This window comes from Aulonocara sp. 'chitande type north' Nkhata Bay, linkage group LG3, assembly GCF_057382095.1.
Source record: "Aulonocara sp. 'chitande type north' Nkhata Bay isolate Kocher_YH1m ecotype deep benthic linkage group LG3, A_spYH_male_GT1.1, whole genome shotgun sequence".
NCBI lineage: Eukaryota > Metazoa > Chordata > Actinopteri > Cichliformes > Cichlidae > Aulonocara > Aulonocara sp. 'chitande type north' Nkhata Bay.
In genome coordinates this window covers 14,339,191-14,365,538 of record NC_141346.1, presented here as the reverse complement: position 1 = coordinate 14,365,538, position 26,348 = coordinate 14,339,191, and the positions used below count along the sequence as shown (strand labels likewise).

Genomic DNA, 26,348 nt, shown 5'->3' with positions numbered 1-26,348 from the left:
GATGAACAAATCCATGTCCATGTAGTTACGTCCCCCTCAGTGAGAGAGGCAGATGTGAGCTGAAACACAGGAATCAAACCAGGGACGCTGCTGTTATGGAGCTGAACTGGAACCATTCAGACACTGAGGCCCTCTGAACACATTTTAATTACAGCTGTGCAGAGACACATGAACAGACCTGAACCGCAGACTACAGATAGTGACACGGTATGCTGGTCGAGTATGACTGAGCTATGACTGTTTTGGATTTCCAGATCAGGTTGTAATAACTTTAATAAACTAAAGAAGAGCTGATCAATTTTCCAACACAGTGTTGACTTCAGTTTGATTGAACCAAAGGTTAATTCATCTAAACATTACAAAAACAGACAAAAACATTCATTTTCCTTTATGGGTGATTATAAATTAATGAATAATGAACGAATAAGCCTTTATTTGTCACATGAGAACAGTTTGAGAACAGAGAAAAACAAAACACCTCAGCACAGAGAGCACGTGACTCTTCACACCTTACAACATATAAAGGATGTGCATTGGAGGTGTTTTGAGAGGGGTAGGAGGGTGTGTGTGTGTGTGTGTGTGTGTGTGTGTGTGTGTGTGTGTGTGTGTATCCTGTGTCAACTGAAGAGAGTGTCATTTCACCCACTTTTAAGAAAAAGTCAACAGGCCTCCATGTTGCGTTCTGTAGCAGTCTGAGTACTCACAGCCCGTCCACAGCAACACTAGATGGAACAGGATGATAGAATCACAAGATGCAATGGATATGTGCAAAATGCTGAGTATTGTGCAAAAGTAACTTAGTCTCTCTCTCTCCCTGTGTGTGTGTGTATGAGAGTGAGAGACTGCAGTTAAGTGCTTGGTAGTCATGAGTATGGAGGTGTGCGAGTGTGTGTGTCATTCCAGTCACTGAGTGTTCAGGAATCTGACGGCTTGGGGGAAGAAACTGTGTGTGGGGTCCTCCACAATACTGGTGGCTTTGCCGATGAAACAGGTGCTATAAGTATCCGTGATGGAGGGAAGAGGAGCTCCAATGATCTTCTCAGCTGCTCTCACGATCTGTTTGAAGTATCTTGTCTTCAGTGTCTCCATCGAGAGTGCCGCCAGGCACACGCCACTCCCCCATCCAACCAGCCTAACAACCTGCATAACAGACTATATCAGCTTCTGTGTGGATAACACTGTATTGACCAGGAAAGTAGACCAAATTAAAACAGTTTAACAGGTTTGATTCAGAAGCCCTTCCCTCCCCATCCACCAGAGCTCTTCACACCTCTCTGCAACCCCCAACTGACTATATTCCTGAGGCTCATAGCTGGACTGGGCATCGGGCATACCGGGCATTTGCCCGGTGGGCCGCTGGCGATTTTTTGTTTCTACGGGCCGATCGATTTTTTTTTTTTTGGAAGGGTATAAATAATGAAAGGTGTTGGATTGGCCAATTGGTCATGATCGACTCTGGGCTGGACCAATTACAGCCTAGGAGGTCGGATGCACCCTCCCCCTTGTTTAGCAATCTTATAGATGAACTAAAGAAAATGGAGAACAAAAAAAGGAAAGGAGGTGCAGAAAAGATTAGGGCCAAAAAGAAACAAGCCCTTCAGGCAGACGCTGCCAAATGTGTAAAAATAAGTGAATTGTTTGGCGGTAGCTATGGCATAGCTTCCACAGATTTAGCAACATCAGCAAGTGGTGGAGGCCAGCAGGTGGATAAGGGAAAGGGGAGGCAAGAGGAGGAGAGACCCGAGGCGGCCGGTCATAGTGGCAGAGGAACTGAACTTCAGGTAAGAAGTTATGACCTGCTGCCTATCTGTGTCAGATATAAACCAAGTTTAGTTGTAGTTTGTTTTCGTTGTGCTGACTTTTTACAGGCGCTTAGAATAACTGGTACTGCGTACTAGCTAGCATGACGGAGTTTATATACTGCTGGGCGGGTGCTATGAAGTTACTGATAGTAAATTTTATTTTATGCTTAAGGTTAGTTTCTCAAACTCCTCAAAATCTTAACAAATTGTGCCAATCCTTACATGCTGCACCAGGCTGATTTATCATCAAAAGTGGAGAAGTCTGTGACAGAGGAGACAGAAGAGCAGCAGAGAGAGATGGAGAGATGACTTTATGTCATCCATGAGGGATGCATTTGACATGTGTTTCACATATTATAGCCCAACAAGTTACTTATAGCAATTTAAATACGAGCAATCAGTTTTTGGCAGACAATCACTTTTTGGCACAACACCGGCTATTGCAGTTAATAATACAACAGCTTCTTGCCATTTTTTGTGTTTCTTTTTATCGCTGTGTAACTGAGTTCAATTGAAAGCCTGCATGCGCTAGTACCTCTTGCCACAAGTTCCCAGAATCCTTTGCGGTCTTACCCCTGAATGACGTCACATTTTTGGTGGGCCGGTCTCTAGTCAAAATGCCCGGGCCGATTTTTTGTCCCAGTCCAGCCCTGCTGAGGCTCATTTACTAATTAAGTAGTACTTCCCACGGGTCACATCTATACCAACATATTTTCAAAGTACAGCTGCAAAATGTCAGATATCAGTATCAAACACACTGAAGCTTTTCAGTGTCATTTGAAACTACCGAGTGACACTTCTGCTGTCTTTAGTCTCACACTTTTCTGCACTGAATAGAGGTGTGTCAGTTAGCCAAAGCAAACTCAAGTCAGATTTTCCATCTGATACCTCGGCAAAACCCACAGAAACACACATGGAAAATAAGTGAGAACAAACATTTATTAATCTTGTAGAGGAACTAAATTGCTACTTCAGCAACAAGATCAAGATGTAACAAACATGAATAAAATATAAATAACAGTGATCTTACTGAGGACTTAAAAACATTTGTAACCATACTGTTGATTTTGCAGCAAAATACACTTTAAAAACGCAGATAAAAGATAAGACATTACGCAAAATACACACAAATCTGCATACAAATCTATTTAGCATGTACATATCCTGTGTCTGTGGTGCTGGGGGGACCAGTTAGACACCAGCGGTTGGACCCGTGGACTACTTCATTGAAGAGTAGACAACGTTGGGCTCTCGGTTAAAGTCTGAGTACAAAGACACACACACACACACACAGTTTAAACAACAGGGAGCCTAAGGAAAGCAACAGAAAATACTGAGAGAAATAATAAACTAATATGATCAATAACTAAAACTAAGGACTAAAGACTCAAAATACTAAGGAAATGCATGAAGATATAAATGTAAATCATAAACAAACATTTAAATACTGACTCAATAATAATCAAAAATTCACAAGTTCAACTCAGAACCATGGCTACAAAACCAGGACCATGCCAATCCCAAATTATTTATTTCCACTTACACCTGCCGTTTTGAGTGTACAAGTGCATTCACACTTAAACGTACGGCTACTTGTGATGCACGAAATATCTTCATTGTTTGCTAATAACTGTTTTTTTTTTATGTGTGTGTGTGTTGGAGTACGCTGAAATGTTGCTGAACTAATCAAGTTAATGTCTGAAAAGACAATTGCTATAAACTGTGGCAACATAAAAATAAAACACATGAACTCTGACTTTGTGTCTGGAATTCACGCTAGCAACATAGTACTACAGTGGTGCCCAACTTCACCCAACACACAGAACTATGTTGGACTGACGTTGTACAGCCAGTGCAAGCCCTGGCCGAAATCACGGCAGAGCATCAAGAGTAGGCAGTAGCACATTGTATCCCTGCAGATTACCTACAGTGATTTCTAGGCTTGTTTGAGGCCATGCAAGTGGCATGTAAATGTCTGGAAGCACAATGGGCGGTGTGGTTACTTCCTCTGCTGTCTCGGGAGGCCCAGATACCAGTGCTCAGCCTACTGTCAGTATCTTTTGGAAGTCCATAATGCTGTGCTGGATCACTTTGGCTATTCTCAAGAACTACTGTCACCACCTTTGCAGCTCTTGTCTGAAAGTGGGGAAGTGACCCTTCTCCTACAAACAAAAGATGAAGAATGTAGCAATCAGGGAGCTGCAAACGGGAATGGCTGAGGAAGGAACGGACATGCTACAGTTAGATCCTGGAGCAGGTGGTACTGTGGCTTCTAATTAGAAAGGTGGAGTCGATGGACTGCCACTGGCCAGTGAGTGTGAAGACAGCCAAGACCTTCGTAAAAGGGTGGATATGTCGGGACATCCAAAGGGATTGTGGGCATTCTCACAGGAGGAGGCAAGCCAGTGCTGGCCCCAAGAAAAAAGCCTTTTGGCCCTTCATAGACACATCCATTGAGGTTAAATGCAAAATGTAATTCAAAATCCTGCTCCTCACAGTCAAGGTCTAGAATGATCTGGTCCCGTCTTATCTTAATGACCTTATAGTACCACATAACCCAGTTAGAGCACTTTGCTCTCGCTCTGCAGGCCTACTTGTTGTTCCTAGAGTATTTAAAAGTAGACTGGGAGGGAGAGCCTTCAGTTTTCAGGCCCCTCTTCAGTGGAACCAGCTTCCAGTTTGGATTCAAGACACAGACAGCATCTCTATTTTTAAGGTTAGGCTTAAAACTTTCCTTTTTGCTAAAGCATATAGTTAGGGCTGGACCAGGTGACCTTGAATTCCCCCGTAGTTATGCTGCAATAGATGTAGGCTGCTGGGAGATTCGTATGATGCATCAAGTTTTTCCTTTCCAGTCACCTTTCTCACTCACTATGTGTTAACAGACCTCTCTGCATTGAATCATATCTGTTATTAACCTCTGTCTCTCTTCCACAGCATGTCTTTATCCTGTCTTCCTTCTCTCACCCCAACTGGTCGCAGCAGATGGCCGCCCCTCCCTGAGCCTGGTTCTGCCGGAGGTTTCTTCCTGTTAACAGGGAGTTTTTCCTTCCCACTGCTTGCTTTTCTATTTTTCTCTGTATGTATAATTGTAGGGTCTACCTTACAATATAAAGCGCCTTGAGGCGACTGTTGTTGTGATTTGGTGCTATATAGATAAGAACCTGTGTGCAGATAAAGATAGTGTTGGGAAGGTTTCTTTCTGAGATTAGAAGTTTAATATCCTGAGCTTGAGTCAGGCTGGCTTAGCTACCAACTAACTTTCAGCACTGTTCAAAGTTAAAGAGCAGTCGTACTTCTGGGCCTCTTTGATCTGATGTGTGTTTGTCCATAAGTGGCGCCTTCCTAGTTACTGCAGATACAATAGTAGTAGTAATGGAATAGTATTAAATAGTTGCTATAGCAAAATGTTATTTATACTTGTTTATGAAGAAAATAAGTCCCAACCTTTACAAACATCAGAAGCTTTTCACAGTTTTTCTCAACTTCTTAACACCTCTGCAGAGAAACGCTAACAGATGACAACGATCTGCGTGATGTTTGTGTGAAAACTGAAGGTGAGCAACCACAAAGCTGCCATTTTCTCTCAGTGCAAAGTGACACATTTCACCACAGAGCACAAAGCAAACGTATTCTAACAACAAGCTGAGTATTCTTCATCAAACTAAAGAAGGCTTCCTATAGATAATTGGAATCATTAAAGCGTGGACTGTCATGCAGAAGTTTAAAGTGAAAATGATGGAACCAAATAAGCTGTTATTTTTGGGGGGAGGGGTGTCATTCATTTTGGCATTTAAGATATACGATCACTAGTCACAAGTCAAGGTAGTGCTGATTACACCACTCTTTTGGAACATTGTAGATTTATTATTATAGCAGTTGTCTATGTGACGAGAGAACATGTAATGATCTGACATATCTGTCATAAAGTATGAAGTGGAATGAATAACGATGGCTCATTCAGCACCAACAAGCTGCATCTCCTACGGACACATGTATAGTTGTCCATGGATGCTTCCTGTTACCTGTAACAGTGACACATTCAAATAACGTTATTTAGAATAAATAAAAACTTTTGTCCAACCACATACTAGTAAGCTGCACAAAAGTGGCTGGTGAATGTAAACTGGAACTCCTTACATGTCAGGCCATGTGTCATGGGCTGTATCCCAATTCAGGGTCTGCAGCCTTAAAGTACGCATTTCAAGGCCGATTACGTCACAGCGGCGCGCCGAAGGCTGTCCCAATTCAAAGGCTGCTCGAAATGCGGCCCTGAAATGCGTTTTTCATTTCCCTGAATTTTAAGGCTGTGGCAGTGTAGACTTCGTGGCCCAACATATCCCAGAATGCATAGTGCGGCGGTGGGTGTGGATGATTTTGCCGGAAAAAAAAACGGTGGATGAGGGGCGCCCGAAGAGTAAACTTTAAGTAAGTACTGAATATTATGTCACTTTTTGTCACAATTAGTGCGCATGCGCCAACCAGCGTGCAGCCTGTTACAGTCGCTCCTGCTTTTCTCTTAGTTTAGCTCTTTTTTCTTACGTATTCTTTTTTTTTCTGACTTGTATTTTCCTCCGTTTTCTATCTCTTACTCAATCATGTGGATTGAGAGAGTTTTTGTTCTTCTGGTGGCCGTGGAACTGTTACTTTTATCATGGAACGGGACCGCGGCACATCTCCTACACGCACGGACTGTTTACTCCAGAGATCAGCTGATCGCCCTGATGCCGGCCGGCTCGCTGGCCAGGCCCGCAGAAGTGCCCGCAGAAGTACCAGCTGAAATTTGGAGGAAAACACATCGGGGATGCAGAGGTCAAGGACAGAAGAGAAGAAAAAAGGTGACGGTGAGACAGCGGAGGCTCGAAGCGAGGAGGAGGTTTAAACCGTGTTTGCCGTCTATCGTGATGGGAAATGTGCGATCGTTGGCAAGTAAAATCGACGAGCTCTCAGCACTGGTACGGAGTCAGAGGGAATACCGAGAGTGTAGCCTGATGTGTTTCACCGAATCATGGCTGCACCAGGTCATTCCCGATGAGAATGCTTCCGTGGAAGGCTTCCACACTGTTCGGGCGGACAGGGACAGCATCGCTAGCGGTAAGCGTAAAGGAGGTGGGCTTGCTGTTTTAGTTAACAACCGGTGGTGTAACCCTGCCAACATAACAATCAAAGAAAGGATTTGTTGCCCGGACACTGAACTGTGTGCTGTTGGACTCAGGCCGTATTATTTACCCAGGGAATTCTCTCACGTCATCTTGGTGGCTGTTTATGTTCCCCCCTCTGCTAACCCCACAGCTGCATGTGACACTATCCACTCTGCCATAGCTCGGCTACAGACTCAGCACCCGAGTGCCTTTATTGTGATCTCGGGTGACTTCAACCATGTATCACTGGACAATACACTACCAACATTCAAACAATATGTGGACTGTCCCACCAGGGGAGAGAAAACTTTAGACTTATTGTATGCTAACGTCAAGGATGCATACAGCTCCTCCTCCCTCCCCCCACTTGGTAGGTCAGATCATAACCTGATTCACCTCACGCCCGCTATGTGCCAATTGTGAGGAGGGAACCTGTGACCACCAGGACTGTTAGGAGGTGGTCAGAGGAGGCAATAGCGGAACTACAGGGCTGTTTCGAGGTGACCGACTGGGAAACACTCTGTGAGCCTCACGCCGAGGACATCAATGGGCTTACTGAGTGTATCACAGACTACATAACTTTCTGCACCGACTCCATTGTTCCAGCTCAGACTGTTCATTGTTACCCAAATAACAAGCCGTGGGTGACTAAGGACATCAAAGCCCTCCTCAACAACAAGAAGAGGGCTTTCAGAAGGGGCAACAAAGAGGAGGTGAGGAAGGTCCAGGTGTTACTAAAGGACAAGATCAGAGAGGCTAAGGACAATTACAGGAGGAAGCTGGAGTGGAAACTCCAGCAGAACAGCATGAGAGAGGTGTGGAGGGGCATGAAGACCATCACTGGATTCAGGCCAACCAACAGCAGGGGAGCTGAGGGAGGTGAGAATAGAGCCGACGAGTTGAATCTGTTTTTCAATAGATTCGACACCACAGTGTCTGCTCCCACCCCCACAACCTCACCTGCAGTCAGCCTGGAATCCAGAGCCACACCACTGTGCCAGCCTCTCTCTTCACATGTTGCCTCCTGTGAGATTCCTGACACCCCTCCCCCACCCATCACCTTCACTCAATACCAGGTTGAGATGCAAATGAGGAGACTTCACTCAGGCAAGTCTGCTGGACCAGACGGAGTGAGTCCCCTTGTCCTCAAGGCCTGTGCCCCCCAGCTGTGTGGAGTCTTTCATAAACTGTTTATGCTGAGTCTGAGTCTGCAGAGGGTCCCGGTGATGTGGAAGACATCATGCCTCGTCCCTGTACCAAAGACGCCTCGTCCCAGTGGCCCCCAGGATTACAGGCCCGTGGCACTGACCTCCCACATCATGAAGACCCTGGAAAGGCTCATCCTGGACCAGCTGCGACCCATAGTAAGACCACATCTGGATCCCCTTCAGTTCGCTTATCAGCCTCGTCTCGGAACAGAGGACGCCATCATCTACCTGCTCAATCGTGTCTACACCCATCTGGACCAGCCGGTGAGCACTGTGAGGGTCATGTTTTTTGACTTTTCCAGTGCTTTCAACACCATCAGGCCGACCCTCCTGGGTGATAAGTTAGCAGCGATGCAGGTGGATGCTTCTCTGGTGTCCTGGATTGTTGATTACCTGACAGGAAGACCACAATATGTACGTCTCCCACAGTGTGTGTCTGACAAGGTGATTAGCAACACAGGGGCACCACAGGGGACTGTCCTCTCCCCCTTCCTCTTCACCCTCTACACCACAGACTTCAGCCACTGCACAGAGACCTGCCATCTTCAGAAGTTTTCTGATGACTCTGCGGTGGTTGGATGCATCAGCAGGGATGATGAGACAGAGTACCGGGCTGTGGTCGACTCCTTTGTCACGTGGTGTGAGCAGAATCATCTGCAGCTCAACGTGGCAAAGACCAAGGAACTGATCGTGGACTTCAGGAAGACCAGGAAACACTTGACCCCTGTTTCAATCCAGGGGGTCAGTGTTGACATTGTGGAGGACTATAAATACCTTGGAGTACACATTGACAATAAACTGGACTGGGCTAAAAACACCACAGCACTTTACAGGAAGGGCCAGAGTCGTCTCTATTTTTTGAGGCGACTGAGGTCCTTCAACATCTGCCAGAAAATGCTGAGGATTTTCTATGAGTCTGTTGTGGCCAGTGCGATCCTCTATGCTGTTGCATGCTGGGGGAGCAGGCTGAGGGTCGCAGATGCCAACAGACTTAATGAACTGATCCGTAAGGCCAGCAATGTTGTGGGGATGGAGCTGGACTCCCTCAAGGTGGTGTCGGAGAGGCGGATGCTGTCCAAGATAAAGACAATGTTGGATAACACCTCCCACCCACTCCATGACATGTTGGTCAGTCACAGGAGCTCGTTCAGTGAGAGACTGAGATTACCGAAAAGCACCACTGAACGACACAGGAAATCATTCCTGCCTGTGGCCATCTCCCTGTACAACGCATCCACTTAACACACTGTTTGCTGCTACAACTACACATGTTTCTTTTCCAAATATTTATTTATAAGTGACTTATGTATGTATGTATGTATATATATGTATATATTGTACTATTCTTAGTTAGCATATTGTCTGTCTTGTCTTATTGTTGGTTTATAATGGAGCACTGTAACAAAAAATAATTTCCCCCAGGGATCAATAAAGTATTCTGATTCTGATTCTGACTTATTCATGTGCAAATATTTAATAACGAAGAACATTAAAACATTACTGTTGGCCACATGTCGGCAAAGTTATGTGACATTAGTGACGTTTGTACTAACTTGGTTTTAAAGCCTTTACTTTAAAATATACACCGTTCAATCGCTGAGCTTAATCCTGCAGAGAATGATCAAAGCTCATGTAGCAACAAAGAAAGAAATGAACAAAAGATTTTCTCCTTCATTTCTGTCAAACAAAGCTGTATGACACGTTTCCAGCTGTTAGTATCATGGTTGCTAGGCAACCTGGGCAGCGCAACGGAGGCTAGACCGTCCCATTACACAAGCCTCGCACTTCCGGCCTTAGCGATCCTCAAGTACGCGGCCCTGTCTCTCTCTCTCTCTCTCTCTCTCTTCCCCCCCCCCTTCCCCCCCCCCCCCCCCCCTGGGCGGAGCTCACTGTGGGCTCCCGCCCTTGGCCCACACACCTCACAACAATCAGCTGTCATCACCTGGAGCACTATTTGAGGCTGGAACACAGATCTTCTTTCTAGTACCTGAACTATATATTTTCCACAGGTTTTTTTTCACTCTTCCTCTTAAAGCTGTTTTATTGTGTTTGAGCTTATTGATCATCCACCTCAACAGCGTCCCTTTTTTCCTAACTTTGTGACTTGTATTATTAAAATGGGTGAAGTGATTCTAATTGGAGGTTTTAATTTGTACACTGATGAATCCCATGAGCTGCCCAACCACGGACCTTCTTAATATCATCATATTTAAGCAACATGTTTCCAGTGGGTAAACACTGGCCCTTGAGGTAACTTATTATTACTTAGTTATTCCAGTTAAATAAATTGATCTGTCCTCCTTTTAGAGAAATCAAACCTAGATGTTTCTGTTCAAAGAAGCTTGGGACACCAAGTTTGACTGGACCATGTTCTGTATCTTCATTGCTAAGTTGGCTGTTCCCTTGGAGGCTTTGAGACCTTGGAATAAACTCAAAACATGGTGGAGAGATAATTTCTCTGTGAGAGATTTTGTCTTTCTGTTGGCTTGGCTTGGAATTCCTTTACAAGAGTTAAAGGAGGTGGCTCCAGAGAGAGAGGTCTTGTTATCTTTGCAGTCTGGACCAAGAGAAGCAGGAGAAAATGGATGTATGCCAATAAATGGTGCATGTACGAATTCTCTTGTGGACACACAATTATAATTGTTTGCGACTTTGTTCCGAAACAAGGTTTAAAAACAAGTTTAATCGTTCAGTTATGTCACATTCTGTTGCATTTCCAAATGCAATGACAATAAAGGCTTTGAACTTGTGGTATCGCATCAAGAAATTAGTTGGTTATATAAATATATGAGTATGCATAATAGTTATTATTCATAGATACCTACATCCTAAGTTCCTGTTATTCATCTGAAAGAAGCAGAATGAGAATGAGTGTGTCGTTACAATGGTAATGCCAGGAGAGGCAGTATTGGTTCTGTGTTACATTAATGTTGTAAGGAAGTGGAAGAAGAGTGTGTCCTGTAGGAGGCAGTAGAAAATGGATACTGATGTTCTGTACATGCGCTGAAAAGAAGGTTCAGTAAACCATTTGCAACGATACTCCATTGTAAGTCTCAGTTATTTCATTTTTAATTTTTGAAGATGCAACAGAACTGAATTGAATAAATGTCAAATGTTCACAAATGTTAAATGTTCACTTGAGGCTCCAAATGTGATGTTAAAATGTGTAGGCTTACTTCTACTTATGAAATGGTTTTCTACTGTTCTAGAGTAGAAAAGTAGCAGTGCTGCAACTGTTGCAGGATGGAGTCAAAATGATCTCCCTTTGGTGGTTGTCGTGTTGTAGTGTGTGGACTACCTCCTGAGTCACCCAGATAAGGAAATCCCAGAAAGATTTCAAGGTTTGCCTGCTATAATTACATTAAGGCTTAACGTTTGCATTATTAGGGGCGTGGCCTTTTGACTGGCAGGGAAAGCTGCCTGTAGCTGCTAGCTGTCTGTTAGCCTTCACCTCAGCTCATTATCCCAAAACTGGATCCCTGAGACTGTGGCTGTGCTGTTGGAGGTTTTGGGGGCATTTTAATGTAAGTCTGTACAGTAATATGGCTGCTTTGGGGTAAATTGTACAAGAACACTGAGCTCCAGTATTGGTGAGTTAGCATCTAGGATGTTTGTGTCTCTGTGATGCTCCCATACAGTTCACGGAAGCGGATTTAAAACCAAGCTAGCTAACATTAGCTGATAACTTTACAAAAAGCTGAAATGGTCATAATGTTGCTCATTTGTTTCCAAAAATAACTGTTGATTGAGAACTATTTAAAAACATTATTTAGATTTGTTTCATAGTAATAGCTTTCTCAAAATGTCTTTCTTTCCTTAGTGGAGTGGTTAACACAGTGTCTGGGTAAGTGGAAGACAATTGGTTTGATTGGGAAATGGTATCCCCTGCAACACTTTGAAAACAGGTGGAGGTACCCACTTGTGACAAAGAAATGGCAAAAATAGTTTCTTTATTCATTATCTCATGTCTTCACAGTCTCCTGAAATTACGGAATATTTCAATTTGTATATACTTCAAAAACCAAAGTAATCTTGTCCCCACCCCGGAAGCTACTACAAAAACAAACAAAAAGAAGACGAGACCAATATTACCTCTGCTTTGTCTGATTGGCTGCTGCGGACAGTGTGATGTTTTGATCTCACTGTATATGATGTCATCAATGACTTCATTTTCTAAAGTGTTTTCTTGTCCTTCTGAAATTATTTTTAAAAAAAGAACAATTTACTGTATTTAATGTACTGTACAGAATTTAATTGTTAAAAATGTGAGGAAATTATTTAGAAAAATCATTTCTACATTTTACAATGTCCAGAAATAATGACTGTGCACATTATTCAGCAAAAGAAAACCATGGATGTAAGATCAGGAAGTACCTACAGTACATTGCTGTGCTGTCTCTGTGTAATCATAATGAATGTGAACTTTATTCTATTAGTCTGAGACTCACCTGCAGGTTTACTGTGAACACATCGTCTTACCAGCAGAACCAGTAACACCAGTAGAACCGCAACACAGGCTGATCCAACAGATGACAACACAGAGAGAACAGCAGGAGAGAGTGATGGAGGACGAGTGATGGAGGTGGAACCAAGAGGAGGTGTGGATGTAGGAGGAGGTGTGGATGTAGGTGGAGGTGTGGATCCAGGTGGAGGTGTGGTGGTGTGTTCCCCTAAAACAAAGCAAACACAGTCATTAAGTTGTCGTCACATTGTGAATGTTGAAAGCTGCAGAAACACAGACAGGTGAGTGTGTCACCTGTGACAGTGATCCAGCTGGATGGAGACTCTCCATGACCGCTGATGTCACACTTGTAGAGGCCTTCATCAGACCTGGAAACATGCTGGATGGTCATGTGACCTGTAGGCTGCTTCCTGATGAGGGAGCCATCTTTATAGAAAGCAGCTGGGAGGTTGGAGGGAGTGGTCTTTGTTTTACAGAGCAGAGTGACGTCATCTCCCTCCATCACAGGGAGGACAGGACTCTGCAGGATCACTGATCCACCTCAACACAGAGACAAACTACAGCATTTCATCCATTTACACACAGCTTCATCAACACTAACTCCACACACTCAGCTTACCAGTGACTGTCAGGTTAACCATGTTACTGATGGGACCCTCTCTGGACTCACACCAGTAAACTCCACTGTATGATTGGTAAACCGTGATGTTACATGAAGAACCAGCTGGTTCTCCCCACCCATCTCCACACTGAGTCCTCTGTCGTGTGCTTGTGTTTCTCCTCAGAGTCCATTCAGCAGAGCTGTCGTCCTCCTCACAGCTCAGAGACACAAAGTCTCTTTTAAAGAACTGAGAGCTGCTGGGACTCACAGTCAGACGAGCTGTGAGGGTTAAAATGAAAGTTGTATGATCTGTTATGTTTGTCTTATGATGAAACAACAGTGAAAATGATGTTGCATTAAAATTAGTTTGTATTTAGTTATTTACTAAAAGTAAACAACTAAATACTTGAGACATGAGAACAATTACATAATGTGTATGTGTGTGTATTTGAGGTTTTGGGGTGAATTATCAGTCCTGATAAAAATTTTGCCTGCCACCAAGGTGCAAGGTGGTGACATGGCTCACTGGCCAAAGTGCTCATGGCTAGACAGAGTCTACCATCATACCAATGTTACCGAGTTGCAGTGTCCTTCTGCCCTGAATCATCATACACCTACGATTTCCACTATGTTTCCTCAGAGGCCCACTGGGCTTGTTATAGGATCTCTGTTGCCCAATATTCAGTAGAGGGGAGAAAGTAAGTGCTGCAAAACTTTGGCTTGGCATGGATTTCTGATTCTTTGGAGCCACTCTTAATCATGCAGTTAGATATGAGGCATCTACTTGTCTCGCATTGGTCTTCTCTACACATAAAAGCAACTGAGCTGATATAGCAGTCAGGGAGGGATATCTGCTTTAGGTGTTCTAACTGCCTTCAAGTCCACATCTGCAGCTCTGCTTCTGACAGCACTGGACAATCCCACGTTCTGGGTCTCCTCCACATGTCTTCCACTGAGATCTTGGCCTCAGGGATAAAGGGAAGGATGAAGCCCAGAGATGTGAAAGACCTGTATAGATATTATTTAGTGCATGTAGGTACAAGGGGATCATGTGGGCAGTATTTGTATCCAAAAGTGTCTGAGTGGCAGAGTCCATCCACTGAATCCAACACTTTGCTTTGGGCCTTGCTATTGGTGATACCAAATGGAAGAACCTCCAACTCATAGATGCAGGTAGAGGCAGATCTGTTTGCCTTTATTTATGAAAATAAAATATTCCCAGAAGGATAATAGCACTCCAGGATGCACTATCAGAAGAAGGCAGTGATGCTTAGGGCCAGTTTATCCTGGGAAACCTTGGGTTATCCCATCCCTGTGAATTTTACTTTAACATGCACTGACCTAAGACCCTGTTAAAGACTAACGGGGTCTTAGGTCGGTGATGATGTTATTTTGTTCCTGTCGAATCCTGAGCGATCTGTTCCTGTACTTTTAGACCTGGTGAGGTCATTTGGGGAAATCTCAGGTTATACAATTAACTGGCAGAAGAGTGAATTTGTGACTTTAACTGCAAACCTGGATGTTGACTTTTTGAAAACTTTAACTTTTAAAATTATAGACAGTGTGAAATACCTGGGTGTTATTATGCTTCTAATTAGTTATTAGTTCCTTGGTGGGACGCATCAATGCAATTAAAATGGTTTCTCTCCCTAAATCTTTTTGAATAAACAGTTTTTCAAATTGATCATCTCAGTGGTATTATCATTTGTCTGGGGCTTGAAAACTTATAGAATATCAAAAGCTCATCTATGTAAGTCTAAAGATGAGGGTGGATTTGGTCTGCCACATTTTCAGTTTTGTTATTTTTGTTATTTTTTTTATATTTTTATTTTATATTTATTATTATTTTATTATTGGGTTGCAAATTTGCACTGCTCTTGCTCTTGATGAAGGCGGTCGCACTTTTCTCTGGAACATTCTCTCACAGTCTGTTCTCTAAAACCTAAAAGAGGAATTGTGGATTTGATCAACTGGTCCCTAAATGCAATTGACACCCCTTTCTCAACGAGAAGTTTGGGCTTGGGTGAGCCTGAGTGCTGAAGATATCTACCTATTCGGAACCATGATTGCTGATCGGAGCTGGCTTGGACCTGACTTATCGAAGAATTAAGAAAGTGGAACCGGCTGTTCAAACCCCCACAAGGCTGCCCGCTGGGATTAAAACGATGGGAAGAGGCGTGAGTTTCTCAAATGGGCTCATTGGGTGCAGCACGGATAAGATCTTGGAGAGGCTACGACTGCTTTGAATATTCAGAATAAGATCGCTGACTGCAGACTGGATACATCTCAGAAGGGCTAGCCCGGAATAACATCTCTGGGCGCAAATTGGATGACATCTCGGGGAGGCACACTGCCGTGAGTTCTCAGAAATCGGCTCCTTGAGCACAAGAAATGACAACATCACAGAACGCAAGTATGGCGAAGCTCGCGGCTCTCCAACGGGAGATTGAGAGACCAGTGTTGGACTGTAGAACTGCTTTGAAATTCATATGAGCTGTTCACACTAAAGTAAAAAATACCATCACTTATGCGGATACCCCCTTTGGCGCCAGCTGCAAGGCTGGAGCTGAACAACAACACCCTGATAACGACTGTGTTTAGTCTGTTCCTTCCCATTCCATGCAAGGCCACCTGGGTTGGCTGGAAGACTGTTTACTTAGCCTGGCAGGGTGAAGGACACTGTCTCAGCTGAACTATGGACACACACACATACACTGATATGCACACACTCATCCCCCCTCCCTTTCCAAACGCCTTCGATGCTTATTCCCTTCCGATGCTGCACCCTTTACCCACCCCTGTTGCTTGTCATGTGTTTCTTTGGTGTATTAAGAGTTTTTTCATGTGCTTTGTGCAGAGGTGTTTTTTTCTGTTCTCAAACTGATCTCCCTGTTGGAGCTCAGTCTGGGGGGAGTTATTTTTTCTCCTTATCTTTCCTCATGTGGTGCATTTTCCATTGTGATACCTCTCTGACCTCTCTTCCCCATGTGATGTTTGTGTAATGTATGTATGGTCAGAGGGTAAGATGGCGCCACCATTGCGTGCAATAGGTCGGCAGCCTTATGAAATTTCCCCTTGTGGGACTAATAAAGGTATATCAAATCAAATGCCAAAACGTTTGCTTATTGGCAGGAATGGTACAAAAAGGTCAAGTCTGCTAATACCCTCCCTTGGGTGGTCATAGAGAGTGGTGGGGTTGATAATAGTTCCATTCCAGCTCTTCTCTTTTTATCTTCAAATACACGAACCAAGGTCAATAATTTTATAGCTTCGAACTTCGCTAAAATCTTTAGTCAGATCAAAAAAAAGGCTGCGCTCTACCAGAAACTTGATCCATACTCCAATATATTGTAATAATGCATTTCCACCCTCATGTTTAGATCAGATAAAGAGAGATATTAACAGGAAATTTGTGTCATTTCCCCAGTTGCAGAACAAGCTCTCTCCCTGCGTCACATTTTTTCTTCATTATTTACAGATGAGAAACTATGTTCGACATCTGTAAATTCAAAGTTTTATTTGTCACGTACACAGTCATACACAGTACGATATGCAGTGAAATGCTTAGACAACTGCTCATGACCTAAAGAAAAAAAAAAGGAAAGGGCTATGAATAAGATAGGAAATAAATATGAAAAATTAAAGTGTAAATTTAACTAGGAAGGAATAAAATATAAAAAATTAAGGTTAAAAATGAAATGACTGTACAACACAAAATTAAATTATCTTTTCAGGAAGAGGGACCAATTTTTTCATTTCTTTGGTTTCCCGGGTTCTAGAAAGTTGGTTTCTGGCTTTGTGAACGCTTTTTCAGGATATTTGAATATTAAATCTGACTGTTTGAAGACGGCATCGGAGGAAGAGTTGGGTTTGCAAATTGGAGATGAGGTGTGAGAGAGGAATCTGTGTAGGATCCACTCTTGCTCTATAAACACCAGTAATTTCAATTCAAAGTGCTTCACAGTCTTCAATATCCAAAAACTAAATTGCAGAGTGTCTGTGAAGGTTCTCAGTCATCCAGGTCATAAATTGCAGAGGATTTTTCCTTCTATTGGTCCGATACGTGATCGTTGTAAACTTGAAGAAGGCTGTCTTATGCATCAATTTTGGACATGCCCCAAATTGTATAATTACTGGCTGGATATCTTTAAATTGTTCTCTGATATGTACAACTGCACATCAGAGCCGGACCCAGTAACTGTGTTGTTTGGCTCTTCCTCTTCTCTTCTATAGCTCTGCTGCACAAACTACAGTTTTGTTCAGAATGGTAATTGCTATGAAACACATATAATAATTCTCTGGAAGTCTGTGTTAGATTTGTGTTCTCATGAGTAAATATATTAATTTATTTTATGTTGTGAAAGACGTTTTCTGATTGTCATTTTATTTTGAAAATAATTTTATTGTGGTGATTATAGATTACTTCACTTCCTGTTCCTGTTGTTCCGAAGCGCGAACTGCTGAAGTAATGTATGGTTTTCCCTCCTGTGTTGTTAACAATTAAAGAAACGGGAAAAGTAATCAACCACCAAGTGTGTGCATTATTAAGAGAACATGACCGAAGAAGAAGAAAACTCTTCGAGCTCAACAGGTTATGGGCCCAGGCGTGACACAACAGGAGGAAGATGGCAGAGGTTAGTTTTCAACGGAGACGAAAACAGTTACGAACTTTGGGAGACAAAGTTTCTTGGCCACATGCGGATCATTGGCCTAAAGGACACTATATTATCAGTCTGTCTGTGAAGGTTCTCAGTCATCCAGGTCATCGTAGTCAAAGGAGCTTGCAAAGAAAAGCGTCTGGACTTCTTTAAGTGGCTTGAAGACGTTTCACCTCTCATCCGAGAAGCTTCTTCAGTTCTAAGGTCAAATGGTGGAGAGTCCCAGATATAAACCTAGTGGGAGTATCCCCCCACAGAGGGACAAAAGGACCCCCTGATGATCCTCTAATCGCCTGAGCCAAGGTGGGAAACTGGGCGTGGGCCCCAATCAGCCAGAGTTTCGGGTGTGTTCATTGTGAAACCTGGCCCCACCTTATCATGTGAATTCCTGAGGTCAGATGGCCCAGGATGTAAGTGGGCGTTAAGGCGTCTGGGAAGGGATCTCAAAACTGGATTATAGATGGCAGAGAGTTGGTGTCGTAAACCCCCGCCTCTGTTCAAAGATGGTCGCTCACAGTGGACATAAATGGCTTCTTTCACTCCTCTTTCAAACCATCTGTCCTCTCTGTCCAAAATGTGAACATTGGCATCCTCGAAAGAGTGTCCTTTATCCTTAAGATGCAGATGGACTGCTGAGTCTTGTCCTGTGGAGGTGGCTCTTCTGTGTTGTGCCATGCGCTTGTGAAGTGGCTGTTTGGTCTCTCCAATGTAGAGGTCTGAGCATTCCTCGCTGCACTGTACAGCATACACCACATTGTTAAGTCCATCTGCATCTAAAGGTCAAAGGTCACTCTTTCGAGGATGCCAATGTTCACATTTTGGACAGAGAGGACAGATGGTTTGAAAGAGGAGTGTCCACTGTGAGCGACCATCTTTGAACAGAGGCGGTGGTTTACGACACCAACTCTCTGCCATCTATAATCCAGTTTTGAGATCCCTTCCCAGACGCCTTAACGCCCACTCACATCCTGGGCCATCTGACCTCAGGAATTCGCATGATAAGGTGGGGCCAGGTTTCACAATGAACACACCCGAAACTCTGGCTGATTGGGACCCACGCCCAGTTTCCCACCTTGGCTCAGGCGATTAGAGGATCATCAGGGGGTCCTTTTGTCCCTCTGTGGGGGGATACTCCCACTAGGTTTATATCTGGGACTCTCCACCATTTGACCTTAGAACTGAAGAAGCTTCTCGGATGAGAGGTGAAACGTCTTCAAGCAACTTAAAGAAGTCCAGACGCTTTTCTTTGCAAGCTCCTTTGACTATATTATCAGTCACTAACCCAGATGCAGAGAAGAATGCTGAATGCTACGCTGAACTGATACAGTTTCTCGATGATAAAAGTCTGTCACTGGTAATGAGAGATGCGACTGACGACGGAAGAAAAGCTTTAAAAATACTACGTGACCACTACGATAGTAAAGGCAAGCCCAGAATCATCGCACTGTACACAGAGCTGACGTCTTTACAGAAGAAACCAGATGAGACAGTGACAGATTATATTATCCGAGCTGAAAAAGCAGTGACCTCCCTAAGAAATGCAAAAGAAGTCATCAGTAATGGACTTATTATCGCTATGATTCTAAAGGGGCTTCCTGAAACTTACAAGCCATTTGCTATCCACACAACTCAAAGCAGTGAAGATTTAACATTCACACAGTTCAAAAGCAACCTACGAAGTTATGAGGAAACCGAGAAATTCGACAACAAAGTAAAAGCAGATAATGTGATGAAAGTTGATTTAACATCAATCACCTGCCATGGATGCGGAAACCGAGGACATTTTGTAAAAGATTGTCGCCAAAAGGGAACACCTAAGTGGTGTAGCTACCATAGAAGCTCGACACACAGTGATGAGACATGTAGAAGAAAAACCAAGTAAAGAGATGATGCGAAACTAACTGTAGTAAAACAAGAGGACAAGAAAGAAGAGCAGACTTTTGTATTTAAAGTTAGTCAAAGACTTCTGCCTACTGACATAATAAGAGAAGGACTAATGGTGGACTGTGGTGCTACTTCACACATCATTACGGAGAAGAACAAGTTCATAAAGTTTGATGAGACTTTTGATCCTGAGAAACCCTACATGGGGAGACGCCAACGTTTCTCTACGGGACATACAAGGACACTGTACCACCATCACACTGAGAGATGCTCTGTTCATCCCATCCTACCCTCAGAGCATATTTTCAGTGAAGGCAGCTACAAACTATGGAGCACAGGTGATCTTCAAGAAGGGACAGAATGAACTGGTGAACAAAGATGGGACAGTCTTCTCCATTGAAAAATACAACAGACTCTACTATTTGAAAACGGTAAACAATGAAACATCATACAATGACATGATGTCCTGTGACACTGTTAATCTGGCTTGTGATGTGAAAACATGGCACGAAATTTTAGGACATTGTAATGTTAGTGATGTGTTAAAGCTACCCGATGTTGTAGATGGCATGAAAATCACAGGCAGTGGCATGTTAGATTGTAATGTGTGCACAGAAGGGAAATTCACTAACAACAGAAACAGACAAAGCGACCCAAAAGCGAGTGAGCCATTACAGTTGGTGCACACTGATCTAGCTGGCCCCATTGAACCAAGTGGCCAAAGTGGTCATAAATACGCTATATTATTTACAGATGATTTTTCAGGGGCAGTGTCAGTTTACTTTCTAAAACAGAAAAGTGACACCACAGAGGCCACAGCAAAGTTTCTAGCTGACTGTGCACCATACGGCAGTGTTAAGTGCATTAGATCGGACAATGGCACCGAGTTCACAAGCAGTTCCTTCCAGTCTCTTTTACGGAAAAAGGGCATAAAGCATGAGACATCTGCACCATATTCTCCCCATCAGAATGGCACAGCTGAGAGGCAATGGAGAACTCTCTTTGAAATGGGGAGGTGCCTTTTACTAGAAAAAGAGCTGCCAAAAGAATTATGGCCTTACGCCATTCAAAATGCAGCACACACCCGCAACAGATGCTACAGTAACAGGACTAAAAGTACACCATATCAGATGTTAACAGGGAAAAGACCAGATCTCTCAAAACTGTGGATATTTGGGTCAGACTGTTATGCATACACACATAACCACAAGAAACTTGATCCCAGATGTGAAAAAGGAATATTTGTGGGTTATAGTAAAAATAGCCCAGCATACCTGGTTTATAACCCTCACACAGGAAAAGTGTCAAAACACAGACTCGTGAGATTTATCAAGAAGAACACTGTTGAACAACAAACACAGACTGATGAATATAACACAGAAATTCAGACTTATGAACATGTAGTGCCTTTAAAAGAAAGTACAGAACAACAAAATGAAAATGCAGCAGAGAACAGACCTCCTAGAGAAGAGGAAACCAGCACAAATGAACCAAACCCTGACATAGAAAGACATGAGGGTGATGAGCAAAACCAAACTGAGCGCTATCCTAACAGAGAAAGGAAACCTCCTAAATATTTAGAGGATTACACATCTAACTGCAAAGATTTAGCAAATGTAACCTCTGTAAGTGTTGATTATTGTTACAGAGCAACCTGTGGAATCCCCCAAACCTATAAAGAGGCGCTGATGTCACCAGAGGCACCAAGGTGGAAACAGGCAATGACAGACGAAATCAACTCTCTGAAAGAGAATGACACATTCGAACTGACTACTTTACCTACTGGTAGAAATACCATTGGAGGAAAATGGGTCTACGCCCTCAAAGAAAATGAACAAGGACAAATATTCAAAGCCAGGTTTGTAGCAAAAGGTTACAACCAGACACAAGGAATAGATTACCAAGAGACATTTGCACCAACAGCAAACATGACATCTGTGCGAACCCTAATGCAAATAGCAGTCCAGAATGATCTTATTATCCACCAAATGGAAGTTAAAACTGCATATTTGCATGCTCCCATTGAGGAAGAAATATACATGGAACAACCAGAAGGTTTTGAGCAAACAGAGTCAGGAGAAAACTTGGTGTACAAATTAAAGAAATCCCTTTACGGGTTAAAACAATCAGGTAGAAACTGGTGCAAACTCTTGAATGACTACCTTGAACAAAATGACTTTGAAAGAAACCTTTCTGATCACTGTGTATACAGAAAGAACATTGGACATGAAACTCTACTGGTTATCATCTGGGTAGATGACTTGATCATTGCAGCTAGCAATACTAACTTGTTAAATACATTCAAAGAAACAATGAGGTCAAAGTTTAACATGAAAGACCTGGGGAAAATATCCAGTTTTCTTGGGATACAGTTTATACAAAAAGAGAGTGAAATCAGGATGAATCAGAAGAGGTACATTCAAAGAATGTTGGAACGCTTTGGGATGTCTGAATGCAAACCCAGATCCACACCGTGTGAACTAAAAATGGACACCACTACATGTGGAGGAAATGATGCAAATGAGACTGTTAACTCAAGAGAGTACAGAGAAATAGTGGGCAGTTTGATATATGCCATGACGTGTACGAGACCAGATATAAGCTGGGTTGTTAGCAGACTATCTCAAACACTAGCTCAACCCACGAGAGAGGACTTAGTAACGGCAAAACAAGTCCTCAGATACCTAAAAGGCACAAACGACTTCGAACTGATCTTTAAGAAAAGCAGTGAGGATCTAGATCTAATTGCTTACAGTGACTCTGACTGGGCATCCTCTGTAAAAGACAGACGCAGTACAACAGGCTACTGTTTTGCACTTACTAAAGAGGGACCAGTAATATCTTGGAAAACAAAGAAACAGCCTACAGTGGCACTCTCAACATGTGAAGCTGAATACATTGGTCTTGCAACCACTACTCAGGAAAGCATGTATTTAACCCAACTGTTAAACGGCATGGACAGAAAAAGGTACACATGTACTAAACTGTTTGGGGACAACCAAGGGGCCATTGCATTGAGTAAAAACCCAGTGAACAGACAGAGGTCAAAGCATATTGATGTGAAATATCACTTCATTCGTGAAGCGGTAAATGAAAGGAAAATCTGCATTGAACACTGTCCATCAGAAGAAATGGCTGCAGACATACTAACAAAACCAGTTACAAGAGTGAGACTCAGAAAGTTTCAAAAATGGTTCTTTGGAAATGCATGAGATGCTATGGGCTAGCAGCATGAGAACAAGGGGGGGGGGTGTTAGATTTGTGTTCTCATGAGTAAATATATTAATTTATTTTATGTTGTGAAAGACGTTTTCTGATTGTCATTTTATTTTGAAAATGATTTTATTGTGGTGATTATAGATTACTTCACTTCCTGTTCCTGTTGTTCCGAAGCGCGGACTGCTGAAGTAATGTATGGTTTTCCCTCCTGTGTTGCTAACAATTAAAGAAACGGGGAAAGTAATCAACCACCAAGTGTGTGCATTATTAAGAGAACATGACCGAAGAAGAAGAAAACTCTTCGAGCTCAACAGTCTGACATTGTACCTCAATTAAAATGTGGCTAAGAGAACTGACTGCTCTGCTACACATGGAGAGGATCAGCTATATATTAGAGCAGGTGTCGAACTCCAGGCCTCGAGGGCCGGTGTCCTGCAGGTTTTAAATGTGTCCTTGATCCAACACAGCTGATTCAAATGGCTAAACGACCTCCTCAACATCTCTTGAAGTTCTCCAGAGGCCTGGTAATGAACTAATCATTTGATTCAGGTGTGTTGACCCAGTGTGAGATCTAAAACCTGCAGGACACCAGCCCTCGAGGCCTTGAGTTCAACACCCCTGTATTAGAGGATAAACTTAATAAGATCTTTGATGTGTGGCAAACTTTTTTAGATAAAACACATTTATTTTTGATTGATTGTAAACAACTTGAATAACTTAGTCCACCACCTAAGCGTTGTATTTCTGTTTATTACCAGTGTTGAAGACTAACAGGGTTTAAATATCTGAGACTCTTCACCTGCTGGTTTTTATAACTTAAGAAGCCTCTTGGATGAGAGGTAAAATGTCTTCATCTAAGTCCAGTCACCTTCTTTCCTAGCTCAGGAAAGCTGGAGCAGACCTATATATTCCTGGTCTCACTTGGAGCTTGATGCTGCCATGTCACTTTGTAATAACAACTCAAGCGGACTCCGGCAGGACCACAGTGGATTTACGCTGGAGCCATAAAGCGTCGGGGTGATGAGACGCAGATATTTAAATTTAATTTGGACAACAAGCTGTTGTCCTAAGAGAGAACAGGTCTTCATGTTATGCGTGCCGAATACTGGATTACAGTCAGTGCTTTGGAGTACTCCGGTGTGGCTACTAGAGCTCGCTCAGGTCTCTTGCTGATACTCTCTATGTAATCAGAGAGCTCATCATGTTATTCATCTCTTTTTCAGCCTCACTAAATGGTGTACTGATGGATTGCCACCATTATGATAAAGTAAAGGGAGACTAGCACCCGCTGATGTCCTTAATAAAACAGACTGGGATAGCACTGGGGGTGAGGTCAAGTGCTGTATGATGCCATTTCTAGTGACCTTTCTTGACCTGCTTAATCACACTCAAATTCTCCAGTGACTGAAAAAGTCATTCCGACTTCAGTCGGCGGCTCTGTTCTCTCAGCCACAGGATGCCCATGTCAGCAACATTACCACACTCACACCCTGTTTGGCTGAATGAGTTGTGCCATTAGGCATGCATGCACCAAGAGCATGACCCAGTGACAGCAAAGGGGATAGTGATGTGCACAATTTTGGTCTGCAATGTCAGTGCTTCATAAAAGGTTGTTTCATTTTTTTTACTGACCTTGGTTTGTTGTGCAGCTCAGCAGTGAGATCAGAACTAAAGAGAAATGACACTCAGGTTGATTTGAGCTGAACATAAAGAACAACTCCACACAAACCGCAAAAAACCTCTATGTGTGCTCGATTAAACATATCTGCTAATGCTTTGCATTCTGTGTTTTTTAACATTTCTTAACACATATAAGTTGTTTTTTTCACCACTAACTTGATATTAATGACGCTGCTAAGTTACAGTGTTTCCTCGACTCCTGAGCAAAGATAAAGAGTCAGTTCAGACCTGCAGTTGGTCCTCGTGGTGTTTGAACTTGAATTCAGCCTGATTTGTTTTTCATGTCTTCTCCTCCATCATCAGTTATCAGGAGAGCAGACAGTCAAAGTACAAGAATTCAAACAAACACAGAGATTCTACTTACAGAGCAGACACAGCACAGATGTTTCCTTCATCGTCCTTCTCACTCATTTGAGCTTCTTTTCATTTCTGTCACTGACACCAAGTAAAGCCCGCCCTCTTCCTCTGAGCACCAGCTTTCTATTGGTTCAAACACAGAGGTGGGAAACTCACTTTTTTCCTTTTTTAACAATAGAAGTTATAAAATAATGTAAACATATATCTAAAGGTACACTGTAACACTTCAATTTTATTTCAGAAACAAAAAAGAATGAATCACAATTCTGTTCTTTTAAACTTGGACATGTAAAAAAAGTTTAAGTTGTGCACTGTTGTGACATAATCTAAATTTGACCAGTGAGATTACAATTCATGTCTATGATGCCCAAAAGCATCATATTCAACTTCATTGAATAAATCAGATGTCCTCTGCTCTCAGTGATCTGTAGTTTGGTTGATGAACAAATCCATGTCCATGTAGTGGACGTCCCCCTCAGTGAGAGAGGCAGATATGAGCTGAAACACAGGAATCAAACCAGGGACGCTGCTGTTATGGAGCTGAACTGGAACCATTCAGACACTGAGGCCCTCTGAACACATTTTAATTACAGCTGTGCAGAGACACACTGATGACTGACTGGAACACTATGATTCACATTTTACATTCACACCATCCTCACACATGGTTTATATTTGGCCACTAGAGGGAGATGTTGCACTTTGAATACCAACACAGATACAAGCCGATCACCAGTGATGCTTTCAGAGTTTCTTTTGGCATGCTGTGCATGTACTGTTCATAATAAAATGGTTGTTTACTTTATTTCAAATATAGTCAGAGTTACAATGAGATCTGGACTCTTTGACTGCAGAGTTCATTCTACTTTCTGATCAGGCTGTAATATTTCTACTATAAGCTGTTTATTCTAGAGACAATGAATATATTTCATAAACACAGTCAGCAGTAAAAGTACAGTTTGATTACAGTCTGTACTTTGCTGATCCACAGACCAGCCAAGTTTTAGGTTTCCAGAGTCTCTTGCTCTTGCAAAAGCTGTCAACCCAGCAAATGTATTCATACAGAATTTTTTTTACATAGTTTAAGACATACAATACAGATCAAAGTGATGCTCATGAAATACAGCATGCATATATTTCCCATTTTTAGTTAGAAGGAGATTTTGGGAGATTTTGTGTAGTAAAAAAAAAGGTGCTGACATACAAACTGAGAAATGGAGTTTATCTGTCTTGTACAGAGTCTATGTACAGTCTGTGGGTGGAGGATGACACACAAAGATAATCACCATTAGCTGATAAGTTAGCACTCTCACACTCTAATTCTCATCCCACGGGG

At 42.7% G+C, this 26,348-nt stretch overlaps 1 protein-coding gene across 3 annotated transcripts; it reads right to left on the bottom strand.

The window, feature by feature from the left end:
* Positions 1 to 2,803: 2,803 nt before the first annotated feature.
* LOC147334086 (Fc receptor-like protein 4) lies at positions 2,804 to 25,081 on the bottom strand. 3 transcript variants are annotated; one of them, XM_086286621.1, is made up of 7 exons: positions 25,020 to 25,081; positions 24,608 to 24,643; positions 13,233 to 13,493; positions 12,908 to 13,153; positions 12,600 to 12,821; positions 12,244 to 12,345; positions 2,804 to 3,064 (listed from the first exon to the last, which is right to left on the bottom strand). In XM_086286621.1, the coding sequence occupies exons 1-7, from the start codon at positions 25,048 to 25,050 to the stop codon at positions 3,021 to 3,023; spliced, it is 942 nt and encodes a 313-aa protein (XP_086142747.1). In that variant the 5' UTR covers positions 25,051 to 25,081; the 3' UTR covers positions 2,804 to 3,020. The 3 variants fall into 3 exon arrangements, with proteins under 3 accessions (XP_086142747.1, XP_086142749.1, XP_086142748.1); XM_086286623.1 differs by lacking the exon at positions 12,244 to 12,345; XM_086286622.1 differs by lacking the exon at positions 24,608 to 24,643 and having other exon boundaries at positions 25,020 to 25,075.
* Positions 25,082 to 26,348: the final 1,267 nt, after the last annotated feature.

What these genes read in the sequence shown, in the direction of transcription:
- LOC147334086 (XM_086286621.1), bottom strand. Translation starts at nt 25,050, where the DNA reads ATGAAGGAAACATCTGTGCTGTGTCTGCTCT. An exon ending in CAGCTGGATCACTGTCACAG is followed by an intron (nt 12,822 to 12,907) that starts GTGACACACTCA and finishes GCTTTGTTTTAG; the next exon opens with GGGAACACACCACCACACCT. An exon ending in GCCAATCAGACAAAGCAGAG is followed by an intron (nt 3,065 to 12,243) that starts GTAATATTGGTC and finishes CTTTGTACTCAG; the next exon opens with ACTTTAACCGAGAGCCCAAC.